This window comes from Anomaloglossus baeobatrachus, chromosome 3 (genome assembly GCF_048569485.1).
Source record: "Anomaloglossus baeobatrachus isolate aAnoBae1 chromosome 3, aAnoBae1.hap1, whole genome shotgun sequence".
NCBI lineage: Eukaryota > Metazoa > Chordata > Amphibia > Anura > Aromobatidae > Anomaloglossus > Anomaloglossus baeobatrachus.
In genome coordinates, this window is record NC_134355.1 from 435,602,889 (window position 1) to 435,628,359 (window position 25,471).

Genomic DNA, 25,471 nt, shown 5'->3' on the forward strand with positions numbered 1-25,471 from the left:
TACCTGCATTAAAGACAGCTCTTAAATTGTCACCTGTATAAAAGACTCCTGTCCAGAGACTCAATTAATTAATGAATCAATCAGTCAGACTGTAATCTCTACAACATGGACAAGACCAAATAGCTTTCGAAAGATGTCAGGGACAAGATCATAAACCTGCACAAGGCTGGAATGGACTACAAAACCATAAGGAAGATGCTGGGTGAGAAGGAGACAACTATTGGTGCAATAGTACGAAAATGGAAGAAATAAAAAATAAGTGTCAATGACATCAATTAGGGGCACCATGCAAAACCTCACCTCGTGTGGTACAGGACTATAATGAAGGTGAGAAATCAGCCTAAAATTACGACTAAAATGACTCACTTTATCTTGCAAGACCTGTGTGAGGTCATACCCTTCTGACCAGAAGGGGCGGGGCCTCAGCCACCAAAGCTGGATACCAGGTCACATGGGTATGACCTCACACAGGTCCTTCAAGACAAAGTGAGTCGTCTGTATAATGCTTATGGTAATTCTAACAGAGGGAGGGGATAACTATGAATATACTAGAAGGTGGCCCAATTCTACGCATCGGGTATTCTAGAATTTACGTATTGTGTAGTTCATGTATGATTTTTGTTATATATATATATATATATATATATATATATAGATGTTGTTGTGTGTAGTTACCAAGTCTTTGTGTAGGGCGCTGTACATGTTCTGAGTGTCGCGGGGGGTGAGAGCGGTGTTGTATGTGTGTTGCGTGTGTTGCGTTGTTTGTGGAGCGCTGTGTGTCTGTAGCGTTGTGTGTGTGTGTGTGTTGTGCGGTTTGTGTGTGTGTGGTGTGTTTTGGGGGGAGGTATGTTTTGAGCAATGTGTGTGTTGTGCAGCATGTGCGTATATTTGTGTGTGCAGCGTTGTCTGTGTGTGTGGGTGTCTGTGTAGGGCGTTGTTTGTGATTCCTAGTGTGTGTGTGTTGTGCAGTGCACGTGTAGGTGTGTGTTGGGGGGAGGTGTGCACCTCCCATCGTGCTCCATCCCCCATGCTGCGCACCCCCCATCGTGCTGCATCCCCCATGCTGCGCACTCCCAAACGTGCTCCATCCGCCATGCTGCGCACTCCCAAACGTGGTCCATCCGCCATGCTGCGCACTCCCAAACGTGCTCCATCCGGCATGCTGCGCACTCCCAAACGTGCTCCATCCGCCATGCTGCGCACTCCCAAACGTGCTCCATCCGCCATGCTGCGCACTCCCAAACGTGCTCCATCCGCCATGCTGCGCACTCCCAAACGTGCTCCATCCGCCATGCTGCGCACTCCCAAACGTGGTCCATCCGCCATGCTGCGCACTCCCAAACGTGCTCCATCCGCCATGCTGCGCACTCCCAAACGTGCTCCATCCGCCATACTGCGCACTCCCAAACGTGCTCCATCCGCCATACTGCGCACTCCCCATCGTGCACCATCCGGCATGCTGCGCACTCCCAAACGTGCTCCATCCGTCATGCTGCGCACTCCCAAACGTGCTCCATCCGTCATGCTGCACACTCCCAAACGTGCTCCATCCGCCATGCTGCGCACTCCCAAACGTGCTCCATCCGCCATGCTGCGCACCCCCCATCATGCTCCATCCGCTTGGGAGTGCGCAGCATGCCGGATGGTGCACGATGGGGAGTGCGCAGTATGGCGGATGGAGCACGTTTGGGAGTGCGCAGTATGGCGGATGGAGCACGTTTGGGAGTGCGCAGCATGGCGGATGGACCACGTTTGGGAGTGCGCAGCATGGCGGATGGACCACGTTTGGGAGTGCGCAGCATGGCGGATGGACCACGTTTGGGAGTGCGCAGCATGGCGGATGGAGCACGTTTGGGAGTGCGCAGCATGGCGGATGGAGCACGTTTGGGAGTGCGCAGCATGGCGGATGGAGCATGATGGGGGGTGCGCAGCATGGCGGATGGAGCACGTTTGGGAGTGCGCAGCATGGCGGATGGAGCACTTTTGGGAGTGTGCAGCATGGCGGATAGAGCACGATGGGGAGTGCGCAGCATGGCGGATGGAGCACGTTTGGGAGTGCGCAGCATGGGGGATGGAGCACGTTTGGGAGTGTGCAGCATGGCGGATAGAGCACGATGGGGAGTGCGCAGTATGGCGGATGGAGCACGTTTGGGAGTGCGCAGCATGGGGGATGCAGCACGATGGGGAGTGCGCAGTATGGCGGATGGAGCACGTTTGCTCAGCCTCTCTCCTTCCAGCCTCCCTCAGCATCAGCCTCCCCCTCCCAGCCTTCCCCAAGATCAGCCTCTCTGCTCCCAGCCTCCTCCAGCACGCCGTGCTCCTCTGCCGACACTCACCCACACCCGATCGCATCCACTCACCCACACAACCGATCGCATCCACTCACCCACACAACCGATCGCATCCACTCACACACACAACCGATCGCATCCACTCACACACACAACCGATCGCATCCACTCACACACACAACCGATCGCATCCACTCACACACACAACCGATCGCATCCACTCACACACACAACCGATCGCATCCACTCACACACACCCGATCGCATACACTCACACACACAGACACTGACGATATTGCACATACGCGCTGATACTCACAACATCCGTGGATATCACATGCTTCTGGCCATGTGATCCTCCGTCAGGTCCTGGAAGCTCACAGCACAATATCGCCGCCGAGAAGCAAGCGATATCCCAGGATGTTGTGAGTATTTGGATGCGATGTGATGTGTGAGGTATGTGTGAGTGTGATCTGATTTGTGTGTGTGTGCTGTTATGTTATGTATGTTCCGCAGCTGCAGGACCTTGATGTGTGGATGCGATGTGATGTGTGTGTGAGGTGTGTATGAGAGTGAGTGTGAGCCGGTGTACACTGGTAACTATGATACACATCGGGTAACTAAGGGACCTTAGTTACCCGATGTGTATAATGGTTACCAGCTTTCACGGCCTCCGTTAAGATCCCAGCATCGCAAGGTTATGTGTGGCGCTGCCGGGATCCTGACAGAGCCGGTGTAGAAGCAAGCGATATCCCAGCATGTTGTGATGTGTGAGGTGTGTGTGGATGTGATGTGTGGATGTGATGTGTGAGGTGTGTGTGAGAGTGAGTGTGATCTGATGTGTGTGTGTACTCACCTGGGAATCGGAGCCCCGTGTCAGTTAGGCCAGAGCGAGCGTGCATTGCGTGAGGGGGGCGGGGCCTGCAGAGAGCCGGGGCGAGAGGCCAATCCGTGTGGGGGGGCGGGGCCATGGCGAGCCCAGCGGCCAATCAGCTTTGTGTCACCGTAAGGACACAATTTCGGAGCATGACAGACAGACAGATAGACAGACAGATAGACAGACAGACAGACAGACAGACAGAATAAGGCAATTATATATATAGATGATCTGCTCCTCAGCTCATGTCACTTAAGCAGCTGCTCATTTTATAAACTTCACTTTCTTGGCTTTCAAAACCTAAATGTGATGCCCCTGGACTATTAGGTCATCACAGGGTATTGTACAATCTGCCCTCCCGTGCAATATCCACATCCTTCTTGGTTATGGGTCCCCGACTACATGGTGTTGCTTACATCAGCTAATTAAAATCCTAGGTACACTCTGCACCACACCCACCAGTGAACGACCTGAGTGGAATAGGGCTGCCCACTTGGAGGGTTGGTTAGGGGAGGTCAGGAGTGTCAGGAGAGGGAGTCGCGGGATGAAGTGTGAAAGTGAAGGAGAGAGGTCAGGAGCCGGGCTCCTAGGAAGCCATCTAGGTAGCAGATGGTGGTCTGGGCCTAGAAGGAGCTGGATTCCCGGTCGCAGGGGATAGTGGCAAGGGGCACGGAACTGTTGAGGAGGACAGCCGGCGGCCTTGCACCATCACCGGGCTGGGACCAGGGCACGACGGGGTACATGGGGCCTAGGTCAGGGAGTAGCTTCAGGCAACCTGACAATTTACCCAACGAGAATGGAGCCTTCAAGATCCGCTCTCCACCTGCTCCAAAATCGGGGTACTAGCGCAACGAGGAAGATAGGACTTTCCACTCAGACGGTCCAGAAAATCCCAAGCGTGAACCCTGAGAGCAAGTTCCCACACTTAGCCATAGTGGGAAGCAGGACACGACAAGTTCCATACTACTGGGACCAACAGAGAAGTAAACTTAGTGCCAGGAGGTAGGTCACGGATCCCCAGGAAGCAACATTGGGGTCGGGACCCGAACTAGCTCCCCTCAGCGGCAGTGTTATACAGAACTTTGGTTTATCCAGTTGTTGGTGTCAGCTTAACGACTGAGTGAGTACGAAAGTGACGCCTTCGCACCCAACGGCACTCCCCAAACACCATCACCTAGTCCCAGGCATCCCCCTACCCGTGGAGGGTTCTAACACCTGGCTGCCCCACTCCATTGCCCCCGGGTACTCCCAACTGCAGCGGTGGTACTCCACATTACCACACACCACGGGTGGCGTCACAAACTCTAGACACAATCCCCTGTAAATACCCCCTGCATTTGAGTGGCCGCACGACCCCCGGGTCCGGACACCCCTCGAGCCACCGCGGATTCGGATCCAAGCAGCCCGGCTGCTGACATGGGGCGACACATCTCAAATTCCTAGCGTGACAAACAGGATACGAGCAGGACCCACTTACCTGGGTGACGTGCGCCTTAGAAGTCGAAACCGCGAGTCAAGATCCCCGTTTCCTGCCAATTCCGCCACCTTCCGGCACAAAAACGCCATCTTCTCCACGAAAGCACACGAAGTAAAAGCCCCACTATTCGTCCTGAGAGTGAGCCGGAACCGGAAGTGTTATGATCCGGAAGCATGGAAGATCACCATAAATCATTGGCAAAAAGGTGACAAGAGCATTGGCAACTAATCTGGCCGCCATCCCCTTACTAACCATCAACACTAGAAGTAGCTGAGGGGTGAACTAACATCCTATGCACCGCGAACCCAGCCGGAGAACTAGCTATCCTAAAGGAAGGAAAGACGAATAAGTCTCTGCCTCAGAAATAGACCGCAAAGGCATAGCAAGCCCCCCACATTCAAAGACTGCGGTGATATAGGAAAACACAATATACAGATAGATGATAGGTTTAGCAAAAGTGAGGCCCCATTGACTAAATAGTAAAGGATAGGAAAGCGGCTGATGGTGGCCAGAGAAAAACCCTACAAAAATCCAAATATCTGATAGTACAAAAAGTCCTCAGATCACTAGATCTGAACTCCGTCCTATATCAGGCGCTCTTGTCATACCAATGAACAGAAAGCAGGAACCATTACAAAATCAAGAAGCAACAAACACATGGACTTATAGGAGCAATACTCCAAATATAGCTGCAGGGAGCTTCCCAGCTAAGCAACTGAGAGGGAAGATTCCTGCATGCAAATAAACTGACAACCACAGAAAATGACAAACCCAGATAAGAGCAAAAAGAACAAAACAACATAAGAAAGAACCAAGCACTTATCTGGGGTAGATGTGGTCTGGAGCAAGATGAGAAGGCTGGAAAACCAAGGAACAAATGACAACCAACTCAGCCTGCTAGCAGACCAAGGTTTAAATAGGCAGAGAGTTAGCAATGGAAACACCCATTGCTCCAACACACCTGGTCTCTGTCCAAACCAGTCCTTGGCACAAGAGGGAGCCTCACAGCAGCAAAAGCATAACTGACATTCACAACAGACCCCCCCCCCTTGAGGAGGGGTCACCGAACCCTCACCAACGCCACCGGGTCGCTCAAGATGAGGATGATGTTAGGCGCGAACCAACCGGTCCGCATGAATGTCAGAAGCCACAACCCAAGAGTTATCCTCCTGCCCATAACCCCTCCATTTCACAAGGTACTGAAGCTTCCGCCTACAGCGACGGGAATCCAGAATTTTTGTAACCTCATACTCCAGATCCCCTTGTACCAAAACAGGGTCAGGAGGCGCTGCTGCAGGAACTGTTGGTTCCACATGTCTCTTCAACAAGGACTTATGGAAGACATTGTGAATCTTAAATGACGCAGGCAGAGCCAAACGGAAAGATACAGGGTTGATAATCTCCAATTTCTAATGAATCCAATGAATCTGGGTTTAAATTTAGGAGATGGAACTCTCATAGGAATATTTTTAGAGGACAACCACACAATGTCTTCCACTGTAAACCGAGGACCAACAGTTCGACGCCGGTTGGCAAACTTTTAGGCAGTTTCTTGGGATTGAAACAATTTATCCACTACCTGCCCCTAAATCTGCTGCATTTTGTTTACCACAGAATCCACCCCCGGACAGTCAGATGCCTCAAGTTGTCCCGAGAGGAACCTGGGGTGATACCCAAAATTGCAGAAAAATGGGGACACCAATGTGGTAGAGCTAGCCCTATTGTTAAGGGCAAACTCAGCCAAAGGAAAAAACGAAACCCAATCATCCTGATCCGCAGAAACAAAACACCGTAAATAGGTCTCCAGGGTCTGGTTAGCCCTTTCAGTCTGACCGTTGGTTTGAGGATGAAACGCTGAGGAGAAAGACAACTGAACACACAATTTGGAACAAAAAATCCTCCAAAATCTGGATACGAACTGCACTCCTCTGTCAGAAACAATGTTTTCGGGAATACCATGCAAACGAACAACATGTTGGAAAAACAAAGGCACCAACTCTGATGACGAAGGCAACTTAGATAGGGAAACCAAGTGGACCATCTTGGAGAATCTATCACAGATCACCCAAATCACAGTCATTTTCTGAGAGACGGGAAGCTCTGAAATAAAATCCATAGAGATGTGCATCCAAGGTCTCTTAGGTACCAGCAAAGTCAATAATAGCCCACTAGAATGTGAACAACAGGGCTTGGACCTAGAACAATCTCCACACGACTGCCCAAAACTACGGACATCCCGGGACAGGGAAGGCCACCAAAAAGAGCGGCTCACAAGATCCAGAGTACAAAAAATGCAAGGATGAGCCGCCAAAACAGAGCAATGAACCTCAGAGACAACTCGGTTTCTCCACTGGTCCGGGACAAACAGTTTCCCCGCAGGACATCTCTCAGGTTTATCCCATTGAAATCCCGCCAGTGCCAACCGCAGATCAAGCAAAATGGCCAAGAGAACTATACCATCATTCAGGATAGTAGACGGCTCGGCAACCTCCAAAGAGTCAGCACAAAAACTCCTGGAAAGGGCATCGGCCTTAACATTCTTGGTGCCTGGCAAAAAAAGAGACCACAAAATTAAACCGGGTAAAAAACAAAGTCTACCTGGCCTGCCGAGGATTCAACCTCTTGGCAGATTACAGATAGGTAAGATTTTTGTGGTCCGTAAACACCACAACTTGATGTCTAGCCCCTTCCAACCAATGTCTCCATTCTTCAAATGCCCACTTCATAGCCAATAATTCCCAGTTGCCCACATCATAAATCCGTTCAGAAGGAGCAAACTTCTGAGAGAAAAAGGCAGAGGGCTAAGTTTACCCGAAATAGAGTCTCGTTGAGACAGAACAGCTCCTGCTCCGATCTCTGAGGCATCGATCTCAACTTGAAATGGGCAAGACACATCAGGTTGCTGCAGGACTGGAGCAGAAGTGAACCGCCTTTTAAGCTCCTGGAAGACCACAATTGCCTCTGGGGTCCAATTCTCAGCATCAGCTCCCTTCTTGGTCAAATCTGTCAGACGTTTGACAATGGCAGAAAAATTGGCTATACATTTCCGGTAAAAATTTGCAAACCCCAAAAACTGCTGCAGGTATTTTAGAGAAGTCGGTTGCACCCAGTCGTAAATAGCCTGAACCTTAACCGGGTCCATTTCGATAGCGGAGGGAGACAAGATGAACCCCAAAAAGGAAATCCTTTGCACCCCAAAGAGGCACTTTGACCCCTTAACATACAGTGCATTATCCTTGAGTATCTGAAAAACAGCCCGTACTTGCCCAACATGAGAGTCCCAATCATCAGAAAAAATCAAGATGTCATCCAAATAGACAATCAAAAATTTACCAATAAGGTCCCGAAAAATATCATTCATGAAGGCCTGGAAGACAGAGGGGGCATTAGTGAGCCCAAAAGGCATCACTAGGTACTCAAAATGCCCCTCAGGAGTATTAAAAGCCGTCTTCCATTCATCACCCTCCTTAATACGGATGAGATTATAGGCACCCATAAGATCCAGTTTCGTAAACCATTATGTGCAATGTATTTATGTATAGGAAGTGTTGTTAATATGTGTGTGCTCTCGGGTGCACTGTTTCAGGCACCACTCGGTGTAACTGCTTCCTGGTCCCTTAGCTTGGGGTTGAGATGGAGAACAGGGCTGAAGCAGTTATAGATGAAATCTGCTCAGCAACAGTGAGTTGACAGTTGTGATTAGTCAGATAGGGATTCAATTGCATAGATAAAAGAAGCTGTACCTGAGGAAGGTATAGTTTGAGAAGCCCAGAGTAATTTGGCTAGACCCTCAGGGTCACCCCAGGAAACCCAGATCAAATGTAAAAGAGAAACGCTTCAGTAGCCGGGAGTAGAAATAGACACGGACCGACACTGAAGTTGTGGGCCTTGATTCTAGTGGAATTTCCGGGAAGCAACTGACTCCAATAGGACCGGTCTTGGAGTAAGGTAACATAGACCTGGGCGAACGGGTTATCACAGAGACAGTGGTGAAGGAACTCCGTCCAGTGGTGTATCAAATCCCTGTGGGAGGAAATGCGGTTAGATTCATGTGGGACTGCCATAAATTTACTAACTGCCACTGTGGTGTTGCCAGGGGAAACAGACAGTCCTATAGTAGACGGAGAGATGTGGAGGAGGGAGCCGTGTGCAGGAAAAAGTGAAATGAAACCAAACCGTATCATGCCTGTAACGTTCAAGCTACGTGCCCGCAGTGGATGTGTTCCACAGAAACTGTACATTTCATAACTGTACATTCAGTAAAGAAGTGTTAAACGTTATCCTGGACACTCTCTCTGACTTAACTCTTAAGAAGCATGGTTGTGGTGTTCCTTGTAGCATGGTGGAGGTGGCAAGAGTGCAGCCCAAAAGAGGAGTGCTGCCTGGAAGCAGGGATTCACCTCTGTTCATGACTATGGCCCCGTGCCACCCCCACAACAGTCCCAAATAAAATAAACTTGCTTTCATCACTAAAATGAACTGTGAACCACTTCTCCTCTGTCCACACAACTTGCTCCTTTTGATTCTTTCTGCTAATAAGAGGTTTGGTCACTGCAGAGTGAGCTTTCAGTCTAAATGCTCTTAAAAAATTGTGACGCTGTATGACGAGACAGATCCTTACTGGCGAGCAATTCCAGCTGCAGTGTTGAAACAAACACCCATGGAGATTCTCTGCATTATCCTGTCCTCTCTTTCATTTGTCTTTCGAGGGAGACCAGCCTTCTTGGGGGACTTGAAAGAGTTTTTTATGTTGTAAACAAGCAATATTCTCAAAATCACAGACTTGGAACGACCAACTTCTCTTGCTATAGCTGATATGGTCACCCCTTTGGCCTTCATCTGGACCACCTGCTGCCGGAGGGTTTCAGTCACTTTGGAACGGCACTATATTTTTGCAAAGCCAATGCAAACTGGAAAGTTAGGCTGCCAGTTAAATAGGGTTTGTCAGATAATTAAGGAAATTAGCACCAAGTGTCAGATTAATGCCAATAACTTGCAGGTATCTGAAAGTGTTCTCTAATTTTAATCAGGGTTCTTTTACATTTATCTCATTTACATTTTTATTATGTGTTTTTGAATAAATTCAATTTATGAAATTATCTTAAAATACTGCTAGTTTACTCGTGTTAGGATATAATCACATAGGATTATACAATGACCTTAACATTTAGGAAATTGTGTGTTGTTCTCTAATTTTGATATCCAAGGTACACATTGGCTGAACGCAGACAACAGGGTTGTCTCCAGTACTACTAAGCTGTCTCTGAGTCAGCGTACAGCAACAATGTATGGACTGGTTGAGGGACTTCTGGCCATTTGCCTCGTAGACATATGGCTGTGAAGTTCAGACTACTTATAACGCCAACCGAACTTTGACCATGAATATTGGATATGTGAAGCCAGGATTACTTCTATAAGATCGATCAGCACTGAAAAGAGATACATGAAGCTTTTGTGAAGTATCTGGGGAGTTGGCATTAATATACGCTTATCCCTTTAGACTTATCATGATTTCTATTTCTGAAAAAAATAGGGAAGCCATTTAAATTCATATGACTAAAGATGAATATTATTCGGCAGTGAGAAGCTTTTCTATTACATCTCCCTGCTACATTCTGTGCAGTGGAGGAAGAGGTAAGAGGCGCGGATGAAAAGATGAGATTTGATGTAAATGGACAGCGAGCGACGTATGGAAGAACAGCATTCTCCATGCTAAGTGTCAAAAGCTTTGTATTAAACAGAAAGCCCGCTAAGGGAAGATAAGTGAGCCCAGTAATAACATTACATTACAGCGTAATGTGGGCGATTTCACTGCAGACATTGAACAGGTGGTGGGCCCTGTGTCCGCACAAAGAGACCCCACTATCATGAGCGCAGATTTTATTTACGATGCAATTGTGCAGCCTGCGGGTACATTACACGGTAAATTCTATTACTCAGCCAGCTGTATGAGGACTGTCTTTTATATGGATATATGATCTCAGATAAAGTCTCATCTGTCCAAAACTCGGAGGGTGCTCACTGCCATTTCCATTGCTTATTATATTAGGTCACATTGATTTTTTTTCTACAATGGTTTTTCTTAATATCTGCAATCAATAAAGTATTCATTTTCTGCAGTATTTCATCTGCTTTTTAAATCCCTTGCTAAAAATTTCCCTATATCTGTCTGTTATGCTGAAGCCACAATCCCTATAAGTAATGGACAGGGTTATCCTAGGATGGTAAATGATTTATAGATCATTTATAACATACTGTATTTAGAGCATAGAAAGAAAATGATTATAAAGAAAAGGAAAAACATGGTTCCACCAGACCAAATATTAAAAATGCACTCAAAAATGCAAGGAAACTATGTGCAGAAATTCTGCAGCGTCAAAAAGACATGAAACACAGATTGTGGTAAATAGCCTAGTTCTTCACATGGACATTAGCAGTAATAGACTCTATGGCTTTGATTCATCGAAGCTTTTATGCCAAAACGGTGGGGAAAAAGCTTTGAAAAGTCGAACAATTATGGCGCAACTTCGAGTTGCAACAACATTTTGCGTCGTTTTGTGCTTTCATACCAGTTTCTCCCAGCTCTGGAGCTGGATGGGCATATGGTGCCTAAGCTTGGCTAATTCATGATAAACTGTGGCATTTCGTAAGCCTGAAATCACACTCCAATCCCTAACGTGAGTAAGAATTCTGGCATAGCGCACGCCACTCGTGAGAGGCCCCAGATTTATGAAGTGGCGTGCACCTCTTAATCAGAAGTGTCTGACTATACCAAATCCCCTCATCAAGACCGGCAGAGAAAAAAAAAAAATCACACTGTGTTTGCATATTAGTATAGCATAATGCATCTAAGCATTTCCTTATCTGGGAAAAAGTCATTATGAAGGAAGGGGGAGGAGGAGAGCTATGACCATCAACTATTGTGAATAATGGATCCTGTGTTATCTTTCCTTGTAATCCTGTCTGTGATGGGAACAAAACTGCTCCAAAGTCTTCTGTTCAATTTTTTCAATTGTAAAATCGCCTCACTGTGAGCAACAGTCGGCCACTTTTGACCTGGTTACCAGCCTATGTAAATAATAGTTAATTTGCTGATAGCACAATTCCATCAAATAGTGTAACTTTAAAACTTTACCATTTTCTATAGAATATAACTCAATCACCAGTCACATCCTATAAAAAAAAGTGTTAGGGCTCCAAGGAGTTGTAGTTTACAATAGCTGGTTAGCCACAGCTTGGGGAATACTGAGCTAGAGTAAAACTACATTATTTATATTATTATTATTATTATTATTATAATAAACTGTGAGACTGTGACCGGGGTTATCTATGACGGCCGGTATGTCTCGCCCCGGTTGTGCTCACTCCATGATAGAAAGTAGATCCACTCTAGGGTTAATGCTGTTTCCCTACAGGCTGAAGGAAGGGTTAAATAGAATTAGGAACAAGGGCAGGTGTGCCGGGTGTGAGGGAGTGAACAGAACTTCCTGAGTTCTCTACTGGGGAGGCACATGTATTTTTGTTATGGACTTTTGTTTGGACATTAAAACCGTGTGCTGTGAACCTTAATGCCTGGATCCCGTGTCTTCTGCTGCGCAGCCGACCGTGCTACCTCACAAAACACATATGCTTTCTCTATGTATTTATTATCTATTTATTAAACTATTTGCTTATTTTTCCTACATGTGAGTGTTTTATGATCTATTATACAGTATGTATGTCTGGTCCTGAAGGTTATTTTGGATTATTATATCCTTGCCCTGCTTGTCATCTATATGTCTTTTTTAATTATTTTTACTTAATGGTTTGTTTATTTGTCAGTACTATTTTCTGATGATCAATAAAAATCAAGTTTTCCCATGTTTACTACATCTGAGTATGCACTTCTATTTACTGTGCAGCTTTCTCTTCTTCAATTTAACCAAAATTATTTTGCACAGATTTTTGTAGCACCTTTACCCATCCTTATACAGGGTGATTCACTCGCTACTTTATCCAGAAAAATTGCTGTAACTTCTAAAAGAGATGAACTAGCGTACTGAAAATTGCCTGTTCATACATTAGTGTAGCACCCAGGGGGCAGGGGTTGTCAGGGACGGGGAATCTCGTATCTGAGTTACTCGTCAGCAAGCTGGTGTGGTGGTCTGGGATGTCGCGGTGGCCTGCCCGGCTTCGTGCCCCGAGGTGTACACCATTGAAGAGGGACGATGGTGGGGGTAGAAGTAGGATGATTGTCGTGACGCCACCTTTGGTACACAGCCAGAGATTAGCCGCTGCTGCTGTCACTGTCCTCCGAGGCGGATGGTGTAGCAGCCGAGATAGTGTCGTTCCCCACAGGTGGAGCGGGCCCCGGGGAGGATGATGGAGAGAGTAGTGACTGCGATGGCCTTTGGCGCCGAGGTGCGGCGCCGATAATAAGAGTCCGAATCGGTTGCTGCGGTGCCAGGTGTCTTTACTCACTTTTTGGTGCCGCTCGCCCAGGTAGTACCGGCTACTCGCTGTGATGGGCCCGTCAAACCCAGATTCCTTCAGAGGTCAGTCCAGTGTGGTGCTCGGTGAGTCCCTTCCTCCTAGCGCCTTGTGTTGGATCCCCGTGGCTTAAAGCTACTTGGGGACCCCAGTCCATGTCGAGTAGTACTCTTGTCCCTATTTGCAGGTGCCGCGGCTCCGCAATGGGGCCTCGTGCTTTCCAAGGCCCCGGATCCTATCTGGCACTGTGCTTTTGGGCTCTATGTGGCCAGGGAAGCTTGAAACCACCCCTCACCGGCAGATTCTGGAAAACCAACTTGGAGAATGATCTTCCATAGGGTCTGCACCCTGCATGTGGCGCCGGTTCTGAGGGAGCAATGAAACTCTCCCCTCGGCAACCGCGTTCACTTCTGTGTCCCACCAGAGCACTGTTGAGGCACATCTGCTCCTTTCCTCTCCTGCTGGAGAACTCCTGACTGTTGTGTTGGCTCCTAAAGGCCACGTCACACTAAGCAACATCGCTGCTAAGGAACAACTTTTGTGACGTAGCAGCGATGTTGCTAGTGATGCTGCTGTGTGTGACATCCAGCAACAACCTGGCCCCTGCTGTGAGGTCGCTGGTTGTTGCTGAATGTCCTGGACCATTTTTTAGTTGTTGCTCTCCCCGCTGTGAAGCACACATCGCTGTGTGTGACAGCGACAGAGCACCAACTAAATGTGCAGGCAGCAGGAGCCGGATTCTGCGGACGCTGGTAACCACGGTAAACATTGGGTAACCAAGAAGCCCTTACCTTGGTTACCCGATATTTACCTTCGTTACCAGCGTCCGCCGCTCTCAGCTGTCAGTGCCGGCTCCCTGCTCTCTGCACACGTAGCCACAGTACACATCGGGTAATTAACCCGATGTGTACTGTGGCTAGGAGTGCAGGGAACAGGGAGCCGGCACTGACAGCGTGAGAGCGGCGGATGCTGGTAACGAAGGTAAATATTGGGTAACCAAGGTAAGGGCTTCTTGGTTACCCGATGTTTACCGTGGTTACCAGCGTCCACAGAAGCCGGCTCCTGCTACCTGCACACGTAGCCACAGTACACATCGGGTAATTAACCCGATGTGTACTGTGGCTAGGAGTGCAGGGAACAGGGAGCCGGCACTGACAGCGTGAGAGCGGCGGACGCTGGTAACGAAGGTAAATATTGGGTAACCAAGGTAAGGGCTTCTTGGTTACCCGATGTTTACCGTGGTTACCAGCGTCCGCAGAAGCCGGCTCCTGCTGCCTGCACACGTAGCAGAGTACACATCGGGTAATTAACCCGATGTGTACTGTGGCTAGGTGTGCAGGGAGCCAGAGCTAAGCGGTGTGCGCTGGTAACCAAGGTAAATATCGAGTTGGTTACCCGATATTTACCTTAGTTATCAAGCGCAGCATCGCTTCCACGCGGCGCTGCTGGCTGGGGGCTGGTCACTGGTTGCTGGTGAGATCTGCCTGTGTGACAGCTCACCAGCAACCCGTGTAGCAACGCTCCAGTGATCCCTGCCAGGTCAGGTTGCTGGTGGGATCGCTGGAGCGTCGCTTAGTGTGACATCTCACCAGCGACCTCCTAGCAACTTACCAGCGATCCCTATCAGGTTGTATCGTTGTTGGGATCGCTGGTAAGTTGTTTAGTGTGACTGGGCCTTAACTCTCCCTCAGTGGCTGCTCCTCCCCAGGTCCCTGTCACTAGTGGGTGGTGCCCCCCATGTTTGAAGACAACCTTAAGACCCTACCCATTGGGGAGGGCAACCTGGTTCTGTATTTGAGTGTGTAATGTGAATGTGATATCCAGTGGCTCCTCTTTCCCAGCGGATTCCTTACAAACACATATATCAGTCATTCATTAGGATGGGAACTACCCATCCCAATGTGCAAGATATAGGCCTCACTCACTGCTCGATGTGGATATTAAGTTATTTGCAAAAATGCTGGAGTCTAGATTGTCCCCACTTTTAATGGATATTATTAATCCGAATCAGTTGGGTTTTATGAAAAATAGAGAGGCTAGATACCTCATACATAGAGCCATAGTGAAATCTCAGCCCTTGATACTTTCATATACAGAAAAAGATTTTGATTAGGTAAACAAGACCTTCTTGAATGAGACACACTGTGGTGTAGGCCTAAAATCAAACATGCTACATTGGATATCTGCCCTGTACACAAAGCCAACTCCCAGCAGAAAGGTAAATAGGATATTGTTTCAGGAGTTTGTTATATGCAAGGGCACACGCCAAGGGTGTCCTCTATCTTCTTTCATTTTTATACTTACATTGGAACCTTTCCTCAGAGGGGTCCAATCCAACACGAACATTACGGACCCTTGTATTCGAGGGTCTTCTTACGGCCTATGCAGATGACCTGATTTTTCTTCATTTATAATCTGGCCACTCCACTTTGAATCTTGATTGCAGAATTCCATACATACAATGGGCTATCAAATTTTACATTCAAGTTTTCCACATCAGAGGCTCTGAACATCAACACCTCTCTCTCTATTTCAGTGCCTCTGAAGGCTGCCTTCAGCTTTAAATGGTCTAATTCAACTATAAAATATTTAGGGGTATTATTACAAAGAGACACTAGGTTGACATATTTTCTTAATTTCCCTGAACTTCTCCAATCAGCACAAGAAAACTGCTCATTATGGACAAGGAATGATTTTACATAGTGTGGCATAAGTTCAATTTTTAAAATGAACATCCTTCCACGGATTCTGTATGTCATCCAAACTCTTCCAATTAGTGTTAACTTACCCTTTTTCAGAATTCTTGCTTCAGTTCAAACCAAGTTCATATCGCCTGGTAAACTCCCCCAGTATGAGCAGAATCATATTATAGTGTTCTACATCCTCCAGTGGCATAGCTTTGCCTGTTTTCAGATCTCATTATGTAGCCTCCCACTTCTCCAAAATCCTAGACTGGTGTAGGCCTGGTAGAATGAAAGCCTGGGTTGGGATTGAGCAAAACTTTACAAATATCCCTTTGATGGCTACTCCTTTGTTGGACTTGTCATTGGTGAAAGCCCTTCAAACTCCTCCTACGAATGGGGCTACCCTTGCTTGCTGTACTCATCCCACAGTCCATTCTCATATTTTACCATTTTCTTCTTCTATGATCCCTCTTTTGAGTAATCCATTTTTCCCTCTGGGGTTATAGGACAAAGTCTTTCGTGCTTGGTTAAATGGGGGTTGAGTCCCCTATATTGGGCCTGGTCATATCTGGCCTTCAAATGAATACGCACTCAGCCTCTATACTCCCTCTCCCTGCGGACCTGGAGATTTGATCTTCTTTTCCATTTTTTCCATTCACTCCCTCCCAGATGTTTTTATAATAACAAGATGCCTTTCGAGATTGCGTGCTCAAACACGGGACCATTAAGACACATTTTATCCTTCTCATACTCTTTGCTGATCAAACCCTCAGACTAACCTAACACCAATTTTCAAATCCAATAGGAAAGCAATTTAGTCCTCTATCTAAAAAGGGATCAGTAGGGGCATATGTTCAACTTAATGCATAAGTCTTCCATCTGTTCCCGTTTTCATGAGGCTGGGTATAAATTTACTCTCTTGGTGGTATAGGGTCCTGATTCACCTACACGCTATAATTCCAGAAGCTAGTCCCTTATGTATGACATGTGGGCAGGAGGAGGGCGATATGTTACACATTTTTTGGCCCTGCAGGCTTCTCTTTCTTTTTGGGGGAAAGTGCAGCAAGTGGTATGTATACTCAAAAATTTAATTTCAGAGCTGGACCCGGCTCTCGTCCTTCTCTGTCAGTGACATCCCTCTAAAAATCTACATGTAATGTCAATAGAGCAACTCACTTCTATCATTAATAACGCTTATGATCACTTCTATAAAACCTGGTTTTATTGGATGGAATTTAGATAATGGGATATGGACTTTATTGGGAAGAACTGACCTACAATCTTTTGGCCAAACCATTGAACAACTTTCCTCATTACCTTCCCTTCCTTCCCCCCTCCCCTTACTGTCTCCTCTTCTCTTAGTGCTTCTTCTACTTTTCTTTTTTTCTCTTTATTCTTCTTCTTTCTTTGTCAATTCTTCTAACTAGCTACACTCAGCATGGGCAATTACGACGATGTATCTTCATATCCCGCACCTTAATGTTTACTTTGTGCCATTGTCCTGCATAGCTTTCAGGATAAAAGTAAAAAGTTAAGATCTTCTGTTCTCGGCACAGCTAATGTTTTGTGATTGTATTTCTTATTTTCTTTATAAAGTCAATCAATTAAAATAAAGTTTAAAGAAAAACAAAACAAACTGTCCACAAGTACACAAATGATTAGTACATACATGATATCCAGCATAGTAAGAAGTGCTCTATATCTGATTACTAGATGTGGAATATGACCAGTGACATACACATAATTTCAATAATAAATTTATCTCACCTGGTGAAAGATGAGCGCTTGAGATATAAATCCCCAACTATGACTTGGAGATAAGTAGTGTAGACACAGGAGCAGGATCAACATGAACACAATGCTGGCAGATGCATAGATGGCATTTATAAGGAACATCATGGTCAAACAACCTAGAATCCCCAGGACACAGGTATACCAGGTGAAGTACCGAAATGTTGGCCTGTGAATATGGAGAAAAAAACCAAACTATAAATAATTGGTGGAGGCTTCAAACCTGTTAATGAATATTGCAGATATAACATTTTCCATGTTCTTACCCTTCATAAGTTTCAGGTGTTTGTAAAAATGATCACTGCAAATAGGGTATAATTCTGCCCTCAACATTTTGTTTCAGGGACACACAGAAATCTTGCACTGACAAATACTTTTGGAGAAAGAGATCCTGCAGAGAACGAAGGGAAGATCTCCTGCTAATCTCTCCATTTTTTCTCTGTGGAACAGCTGAGGGAGTGGTGAGAAGGGCTTTATCATTTCACTTTACTACAATGAGGGCCGAGGGAGGAGGCTCCTGCTGCAGCCAGAGAGGAAACAGAGGTCAGCTCACATAGAAGATCCAAAATTGTGGGTAAACAACTTTGTTTCAAGCAACTGATGCTTGTTCAAACTCATCTGTGGCAAGTAACAGGTCTAGGCAATATGAAACCAGATAAAAAGTGGAGAAGTTGACTCTTTGCATTGTATGTGTCTGTGTGTGCGCAATACTAAACATGAAGAACAGAGAGGAGAATAGAACTGTCTGAGGACTTGGGACCCAACATTTTTTAAAAAGTTGAACAATCTTAAGGTTACAAGTAAAGGGTGCTTTACAGGCTGCGACATCGCCCCCGTCGTTTGTGCGACATTTGGTGATCGCTGCCGTAGCGAACATTATCGCTACGGCAGCGTCACACGCACATACCTTGTAAGCGACGTCGCTGTGACCACCGAACAATCCCTCCCTCAAGGGGGAGGTGCGTTCGGTGTCATAGCGACGTCACTGTGGCGTCACTAAGCGGCCGGCCAATAGAAGCTGAGAGGCGGAGATGAGCGGGACGTAACATCCCGCCTACCTCCTTCCTTCCACATTGCCAGTGGACGCAGGTAAGGAGATGTTCGGCGCTCCTGCGGTGTCACACATAGCGATGTGTGGTGCCGCAGGAACGACGAACAACATCGTACCTGTGGCAGCAGCGATATTAAGGAAAGGAGCGACGTGTCAACGATCACCGTTTTTTAACGATTTTGCGATCGTTGATCGTCGCTCCTTAGTGTCACACGCTGCAATGTCGCTACCAGCGCCGGATGTGCGTCACTAACGACGTGACCCCGACGATATATCGGTAGCGATGTCGCAGCGTGTAAAGCACCCTTAAATCTACAGAGATCTTGATGTTTCTTTGTCCATGGTGCGTAACATAACCAAGAAGTTTGCAAACCATGGTACTGTAGCAAATAACCCTGGACATGTACGGCCGAGCAAAATTGATGAAAGGTTGCAACACAGGATATTCTGGATAGTGGATAATCAGCCTCAATCAGGTTCCAAAGAAATTCAAGCTGTCCATCATCATTTGAATAAAATTAAATTCTATGGCAGGAGACCCAGGAGGATCCCACTACTTACACAGACATAAAAAGTTAGACTGCAGTTTGCCAAAATGTAAGCCAAAATTCTTCTGGGAAAGCAACTTGTGGACAGATGAGCCCAAGATAGAGCTTTTTGGTAAAGCATATTATTCTACTGTTTACCGAAAACGGAATGAGGCCTACAAATAACATTGTAATTTGCCAGCGTCAGTCCCATTTGTAATTGGTCATTTATTGAAATAGTTGACATTTTATTTGTATATATGCTATGAATAAGAGCACTTGTCTGCCAGAAATGTGTGTTTTAAGCAATGAATCTGTTTTGGTTTTAATAATTTTCCAATAAAAAGACATTTTTATACTTAGTTTTTTTTCTATAATAAATGTTCTAATGGTATTAAATATCTCCTGGGGAATGAAAGAAGTCTGCAAACAAAATGAATGAATTTAACTCCTATTTCTGTCACGGATTACGATATGGTGGGCATTACGGAAACCTGGCTGGACGAAAGCCAAGACTGTGACAAACGTGTATGGTTACACTACATTCCGAAAAGGCAAAAAAATAAAAAAAAATGTGTAGGGGTGTGTATTTTCATTAAATCCAATTTAAGACCTGTGCTCAATTATGCCATTAGGGGAGCTGTGACAATGTAGAGTCAGTGTGGGTAAATGTAGAAGGGAATGGCATGGCAATAATGGAAACCTGCTAATTGGGGTTTGCTATAAGCCTCCTATTATACAGTTGAAACCAGACGTTTACATACATTATCTAAAAAGACACATATGCATGTTTTTCTCAGTATCTGACATGAAATCAGAATAAACCTTTCCTATTTTAGCTCAATTAGGAACCAAAATTATTTATATTTGCAAATGCCAAAACTATATGGATAAGATGTCTAAATGACAAACACTTAGCAAATGATAAATATACAGTAATGCACGTAGGACGGAGTAATTCCATTGATGTATATACATATAAGGGAATCTGTGACCAGTTTTTGCCACATAATCTGAAAGCAGCATAACGTAGGGGCAGAGACCCCGATTCCAGCGGTGTTTCACTTACTGGGCTGCTTAGTGTAGTTTTGATAAAATCACTGTTTAATTAGCAGTAGATTATCACTAGAGGACTACTTGGCGTGCTGCCAGGTAGTGCAGCATATTCATGAGCTCTGTATAACGCTAGATCTGCAGCAGAGAAAACACTGATTTTATCAAAATGACAGAAAACAACTCAGTAAATGACACATCACTGGAATCAGGGTCTCAACATTTGGTGAAAGATTTCCTTTCAATGGAAGTAAATTTGGAACTATAGACCAGAAGGACTTGGGTATTCTCATTACAAATAAGCTGAGCAGCAGTCCTCAATGCCAGGCAGCAGCTGCTAAAGCAAACAAGATTTTAGGTTGTATAAAAAGAGAGATTAGATCCCGTGATCCCAACGTATTGTTACCCCTCTATATACTGTATCACTTGTAAGGCCACATCTAGAATATAGGATCCAGTTTTGCTTTCCACATTTTAAAAAAGGATATTTAGAAATTAGAGTCAGGTGAAAGGCCAGCAACTAGATTATAACAAGAGATGGAAGGAAGGTCTCTCCTATGATAAGAGGTTGGAAAAGTTGGGCTTGTTTAACTTAGAAAAAAGATGTCTCAGGGGAGATATAATATATGTATAGATACATGTGTTGTAAGAACAAAAGGATGGCACATGACTTATTCCTTACAAAGACCATACAAAGGACCAGAGGGTAGAGATGAGCGAACCCAAGGTTCATACCAAACACAGACTTTTTACAACAAAACAGTTTGGGTGCTTTATGTATGCAAACCACTCACGAGCATCGCTGTGCTCGGATACGCCTGGTCCTTAGCCCAGCGCAAGCCACTTGCAGTGTTTGAACAACTCGCACTGCTGGTAACAACTGCGTGATCAGATGTAGTGTGCACCCTCCCAAAAAGAAAAGATGGAAAAAACCCACCCGCCCTCTCTTGGAAGTGCTCTGGCTGCATGTGGGTTGAGACCTGAACTGCGCAATTAGTGACTTCCATTGGGGTTCAGGTAAAGTCCTGAAGTCAGGTCCCAAACCAAACTATCTAAAGTCTTGCTGCACCCGCTGAACCAAACGTCCACGGGTCCAACCATCTTTACTAGTGGGCACTCGCTACAAGTGGAAGAAAGGAGATTCAAGCAGATAAATAGGAAAGGGTTCTCTACTTTTAGAGCAGTCAAACTGTGGAATTCCCTGCAGAAAGCGTTTGTTTAAAAAAAGAACTGGATGCTTTCCTCAGTAAAGAAGGCATTGTGGATTATAGATAATTTAGTGACAAAATGTAAAATGGTGGAGAAAGGTTGAAGTTGATGGACCCAAGTCTTTATTTCAACCTATGTAACATCCTTATAGGCTTTACTGCACAAGGAATGACGCAAAATCAAAAACACAATTGCGGCATTATGTTTTTTTTCACAACACTTGGATCTTTTTTCACATGTTTCAGTACTAGAGATGAGCTTGGTTGAAGTTTGGGTTCGCCGGGTCCAGTCGGACTTTAGATCGGAGTTCAGTTCAAGTCACGGACTTGACCATCCCATAGCCGGATCCCCCATTGCAAGTCAGCAGACCGCCCACATACAGCCAGACATAAACAGAGCATTTCTAGGGGAGGGAGTTTTTTTTTTTTTTTTTGTATACAATAGATCTGAAAACGTTTTTTTTACACCCAGTGAGAGCCACTGACAGCCATTCAGAGACTGCAAGTAGCTACCACTGGGCGAAGCACCGTGCGTACCCGATCACCCCGCTGCTCGATCTAGTGGTCTGCATTCGTACAGCACCTGAACACTGAACTCGGACACTAATTATTTTGGTAAAGTCTGTGTTCTGTACAAACCCCGAACTTTACAGCTCAGGTTCACTTACTTCTATTCAGTACATTATAGGGTAAGAGGAATTCTGTGATTCAAAACTACAACTTGACCTACAAGAAAACAACCGCTCGTACGGCTGTGATAAAACAATAATATAGTTATGGCTCATGGAAGAAATGAAGGAAAATACCGAAGTGCAAAAACAGAAAGTTCCTGGGTTACAGTAGTTTTCTTTCAGACTCTTTAGCGACACAGACAACGTGCTAAACCATTGGCTTGAATCTTCTATCTAAATATGAATTATCCTAACTTGCCAATGGAGACTACTCTTCGGATTCTCTGTGGGGAATTCTGTACCTCCTTTGTGGACATTAAAGGGGTTGTTCACAGAAAACAAGTGATCACCTATCCGCTATTAATGAATTGGAAACATCAATAGGTGAATGTGACGACATGGACTTTGTCAGTGCCTAGCAAGGGTTAAAGTTTCTTAACATTCAGCCGGACATGAAGATATTTTGTTTATAAACGGGGGATAAGCGCTCATTGTTTCGTTTCATTGAGTCTAGTGTTAGAATACCGTCACACTTTAGCGATGCTCCAGCGATCCCACCAGCGACCTAACCTGGTCAGGATCGCTGGTGCGTCGCTACATGGTTGCTGGTGAGATGTCAATCAGGCAGATCTCACCAGCGACCAGTGACCAGCCCCCAGCGACGCGTGGAAGCGATGCTGCGCTTGGTAACTAAGGTAAATATCGGGTAACCAAGCGCTTGGTTACCCGATATTTACCTTGGTTACCAAGCGCAGCATCGCTTAGCGCTGGCTCCCTGCACTCCTAGCCAGAGCACACATCGGGTTAATAAGCAAACCGCTTTGCTTATTTACCCGATGTGTACTCTGGCTACGTGTGCAGGGAGCTGGCACTGACAGCGTGAGAGCGGTGGACGCTAGTAACCAAGATAAATATCGGGTAACCAAGCAAAGCTCTTCTCTTGGTTACCCGATATTTACTTTGGTTACAGCTTACCGCAGGCTACCAGAAGCCGGCTCCCTGCTCCCTGCACAATTCAGATCGTTGCTCTCTCGCTGTCAAACACAGCGATGTGTGCTTCACGGCGGGAGAGCAATGTCAAAAAAATGAACCAGCACTGTGTGTAACGAGCAGCGATTTCACAGCAGGGGCCAGATCGCTGCTCAGTGTCACACACAGCGAGATCGCTAATGAGGTCACTGGTGCGTCACAAAAACCGTGACTCAGCAGCGATCTCGCTAGCGATCTCGCTATGTGAGAAGTACCCCTTAAAGTTCTTGTTGACTCATGTAATTACCTTGACTAGAGATTCAGATACCCAGACGAACCAATTGTGTGAACCTCCAATGTATTGTTGGATGCGATGTGGCTGGGCTGTCTCCCTTGTTACTGTCAGAGACCATTACTACTGTAATAGGGATATTTTATATGCGGGCTTGAGATCTAGCCAATAAGAGCCCAGTCTTAACCACCAATCGTGAAGACCCCAATGGTCTAAATGGAGAGCTCAGGGGTATAAGAAGGAGGACTGTCCATTGCCCAGATAGACTCTTGCTACATGATACCAATCTAGTACCTGCGGATCCGATTGGCAAGCCATAGCTGAACCTGGATTATAACACTACATGGACTTCAGCATCGAATGCAAGGATTCGGCTGTGATATCAAGGACTACCTAAAGAAGGAATCCAACTTGGGACAATCCAGTTACTGGACTACAGACTTTGCAGACCTCAGCCAGCTTCCTAAATCTGGCGTTATTCCATTCTTGGTGGGTGCCCGCCGAAAGCGGGGTGCTGCTGGATTGGAGTAAGTAGCCCTGTAAGCTCTGAGGCATGGACATTCTAAATCCCTGGTGAGCCAGCGGAAAGGTGAGAAACTGTTGCCGGTTACATTCTGTGGTTCTGCTGGTTATGTGCCATATGCCGTTAATTGTTTGGGGATCCAATAAAGTATTAATATTGGGATTCCCTCACCCTGCGTTGTCTGAGTAGTGTTCCGCCCACGCTTAAGGAGGTCGGGTGTTAAGTTGGGATGAGCCCTGGGCCATGCTGTCTTTCTAAAGGCGGCCGGGCCAGAGGATGAGAGCACCCACTGACCCCCTTGTCTCCACGGTGAACATTTGCATATTTCCGATTGTATCTGAACACTGTGCAACACTACTGATACAGCACTAATGTACTGGAGCACGGGCACTGTCAGCCGTTATGTGAGTATGTGAGTAGTGCAGTCACTTGTCTTGTGTTATTCCCCCAGCAAAACTTTACTCAGTGGAAGTCATTTCCAAAACCAAGCACACCAGAATACTAAACCGAATCTTCACAAATATCCAATGAAATAATGATGATTTCCATGGTGCAGTGAGTAGCCATACAGATGTTGTGACATCTATTCCCTATAAATCCGGTAAGGCAGGAGCTTTTACATCCCGTGTATTCTGGCATTGAATAAGCTGAAGACAGAGTTTTTGTTCTTAAGAACATCATTGGTGTATGTGAGGAGCCGGCCACAGCATGTGCTTCTCTAGCAATAAGTAATAATGCCGCACTTCACATGGAGCCCGATAATAAAATCCTGATTTGCATATTTTAACACCAGTCGTGCTAGCAATAATCCCATGATTATATAATTAAGACTCATCTTTAAATCTGCTTTTTCCTTTCCTCTTTTTAATTCAGACATCATTTGACCCTTCTATAAATTTCTTTCCCTGCTTGCTTGTTCAGACAGAGACTGTAAAGTACCTAAACTTCTCTAAAACCACCATGTAATTTATTGATCAAATGTCTCCCTGATGATCCAAGTAAAAGGTTCCACAGCGCTGTTTTTTAGGACTAAAGTGTGTGTGTTATGAACGTAACTGGGAAGAAGAGATGAAAATTGGTATAAAGTCAGACAATGCCGTATGTACATACTGTATATTATATTCCGCACCGATTTTGATGGGTTGTTTGATACTTGAACTGTGACTTTTTGTCAGATTTTCTCTCCAGAGAATGATCAGGCCGGTCACATCCACATATTGTAGACATGACATGCTCCATGTACAGTCCATGTGCTCATCGTGTGGACTGGCACATAGGCTAACACTAGTCATTGTCCTGTCTGTTATTATCTGAACTAAGCCTTAGGGTACCTTCACACTTTAGTGATGCAGCAGCGATCCGACCAGCGATCTGACCTGGTCAGGATCGCTGCTGCATCGCTACATGGTCGCTGGTGAGCTGTCAAACAGGCAGATCTCACCAGCGACCAGTGACCAGCCCCCAGCCAGCAGCGACGTGCAAGCGACGCTGCGCTTGCACGGAGCCGGCGTCTGGAAGCTGCGGACACTGGTAACTAAGGTAAACATCGGGTATGGTTACCCGATGTTTACCTTAAGGTCCAGTCACA

At 46.0% G+C, this 25,471-nt stretch overlaps 1 protein-coding gene across 1 annotated transcript in view; it reads right to left on the minus strand.

The window, feature by feature from the left end:
* The window catches only part of LOC142295390 (solute carrier family 12 member 9-like), a 351,139-nt gene that overhangs the window by 33,853 nt on the left and 291,815 nt on the right, over positions 1-25,471 (minus strand). Inside the window, exon 10 of the mRNA XM_075338493.1 lies at positions 17,566-17,758. Within this exon, the coding sequence (XP_075194608.1) occupies positions 17,566-17,758 (193 nt within the window). The remainder of the gene's footprint in view (positions 1-17,565; positions 17,759-25,471) is intronic.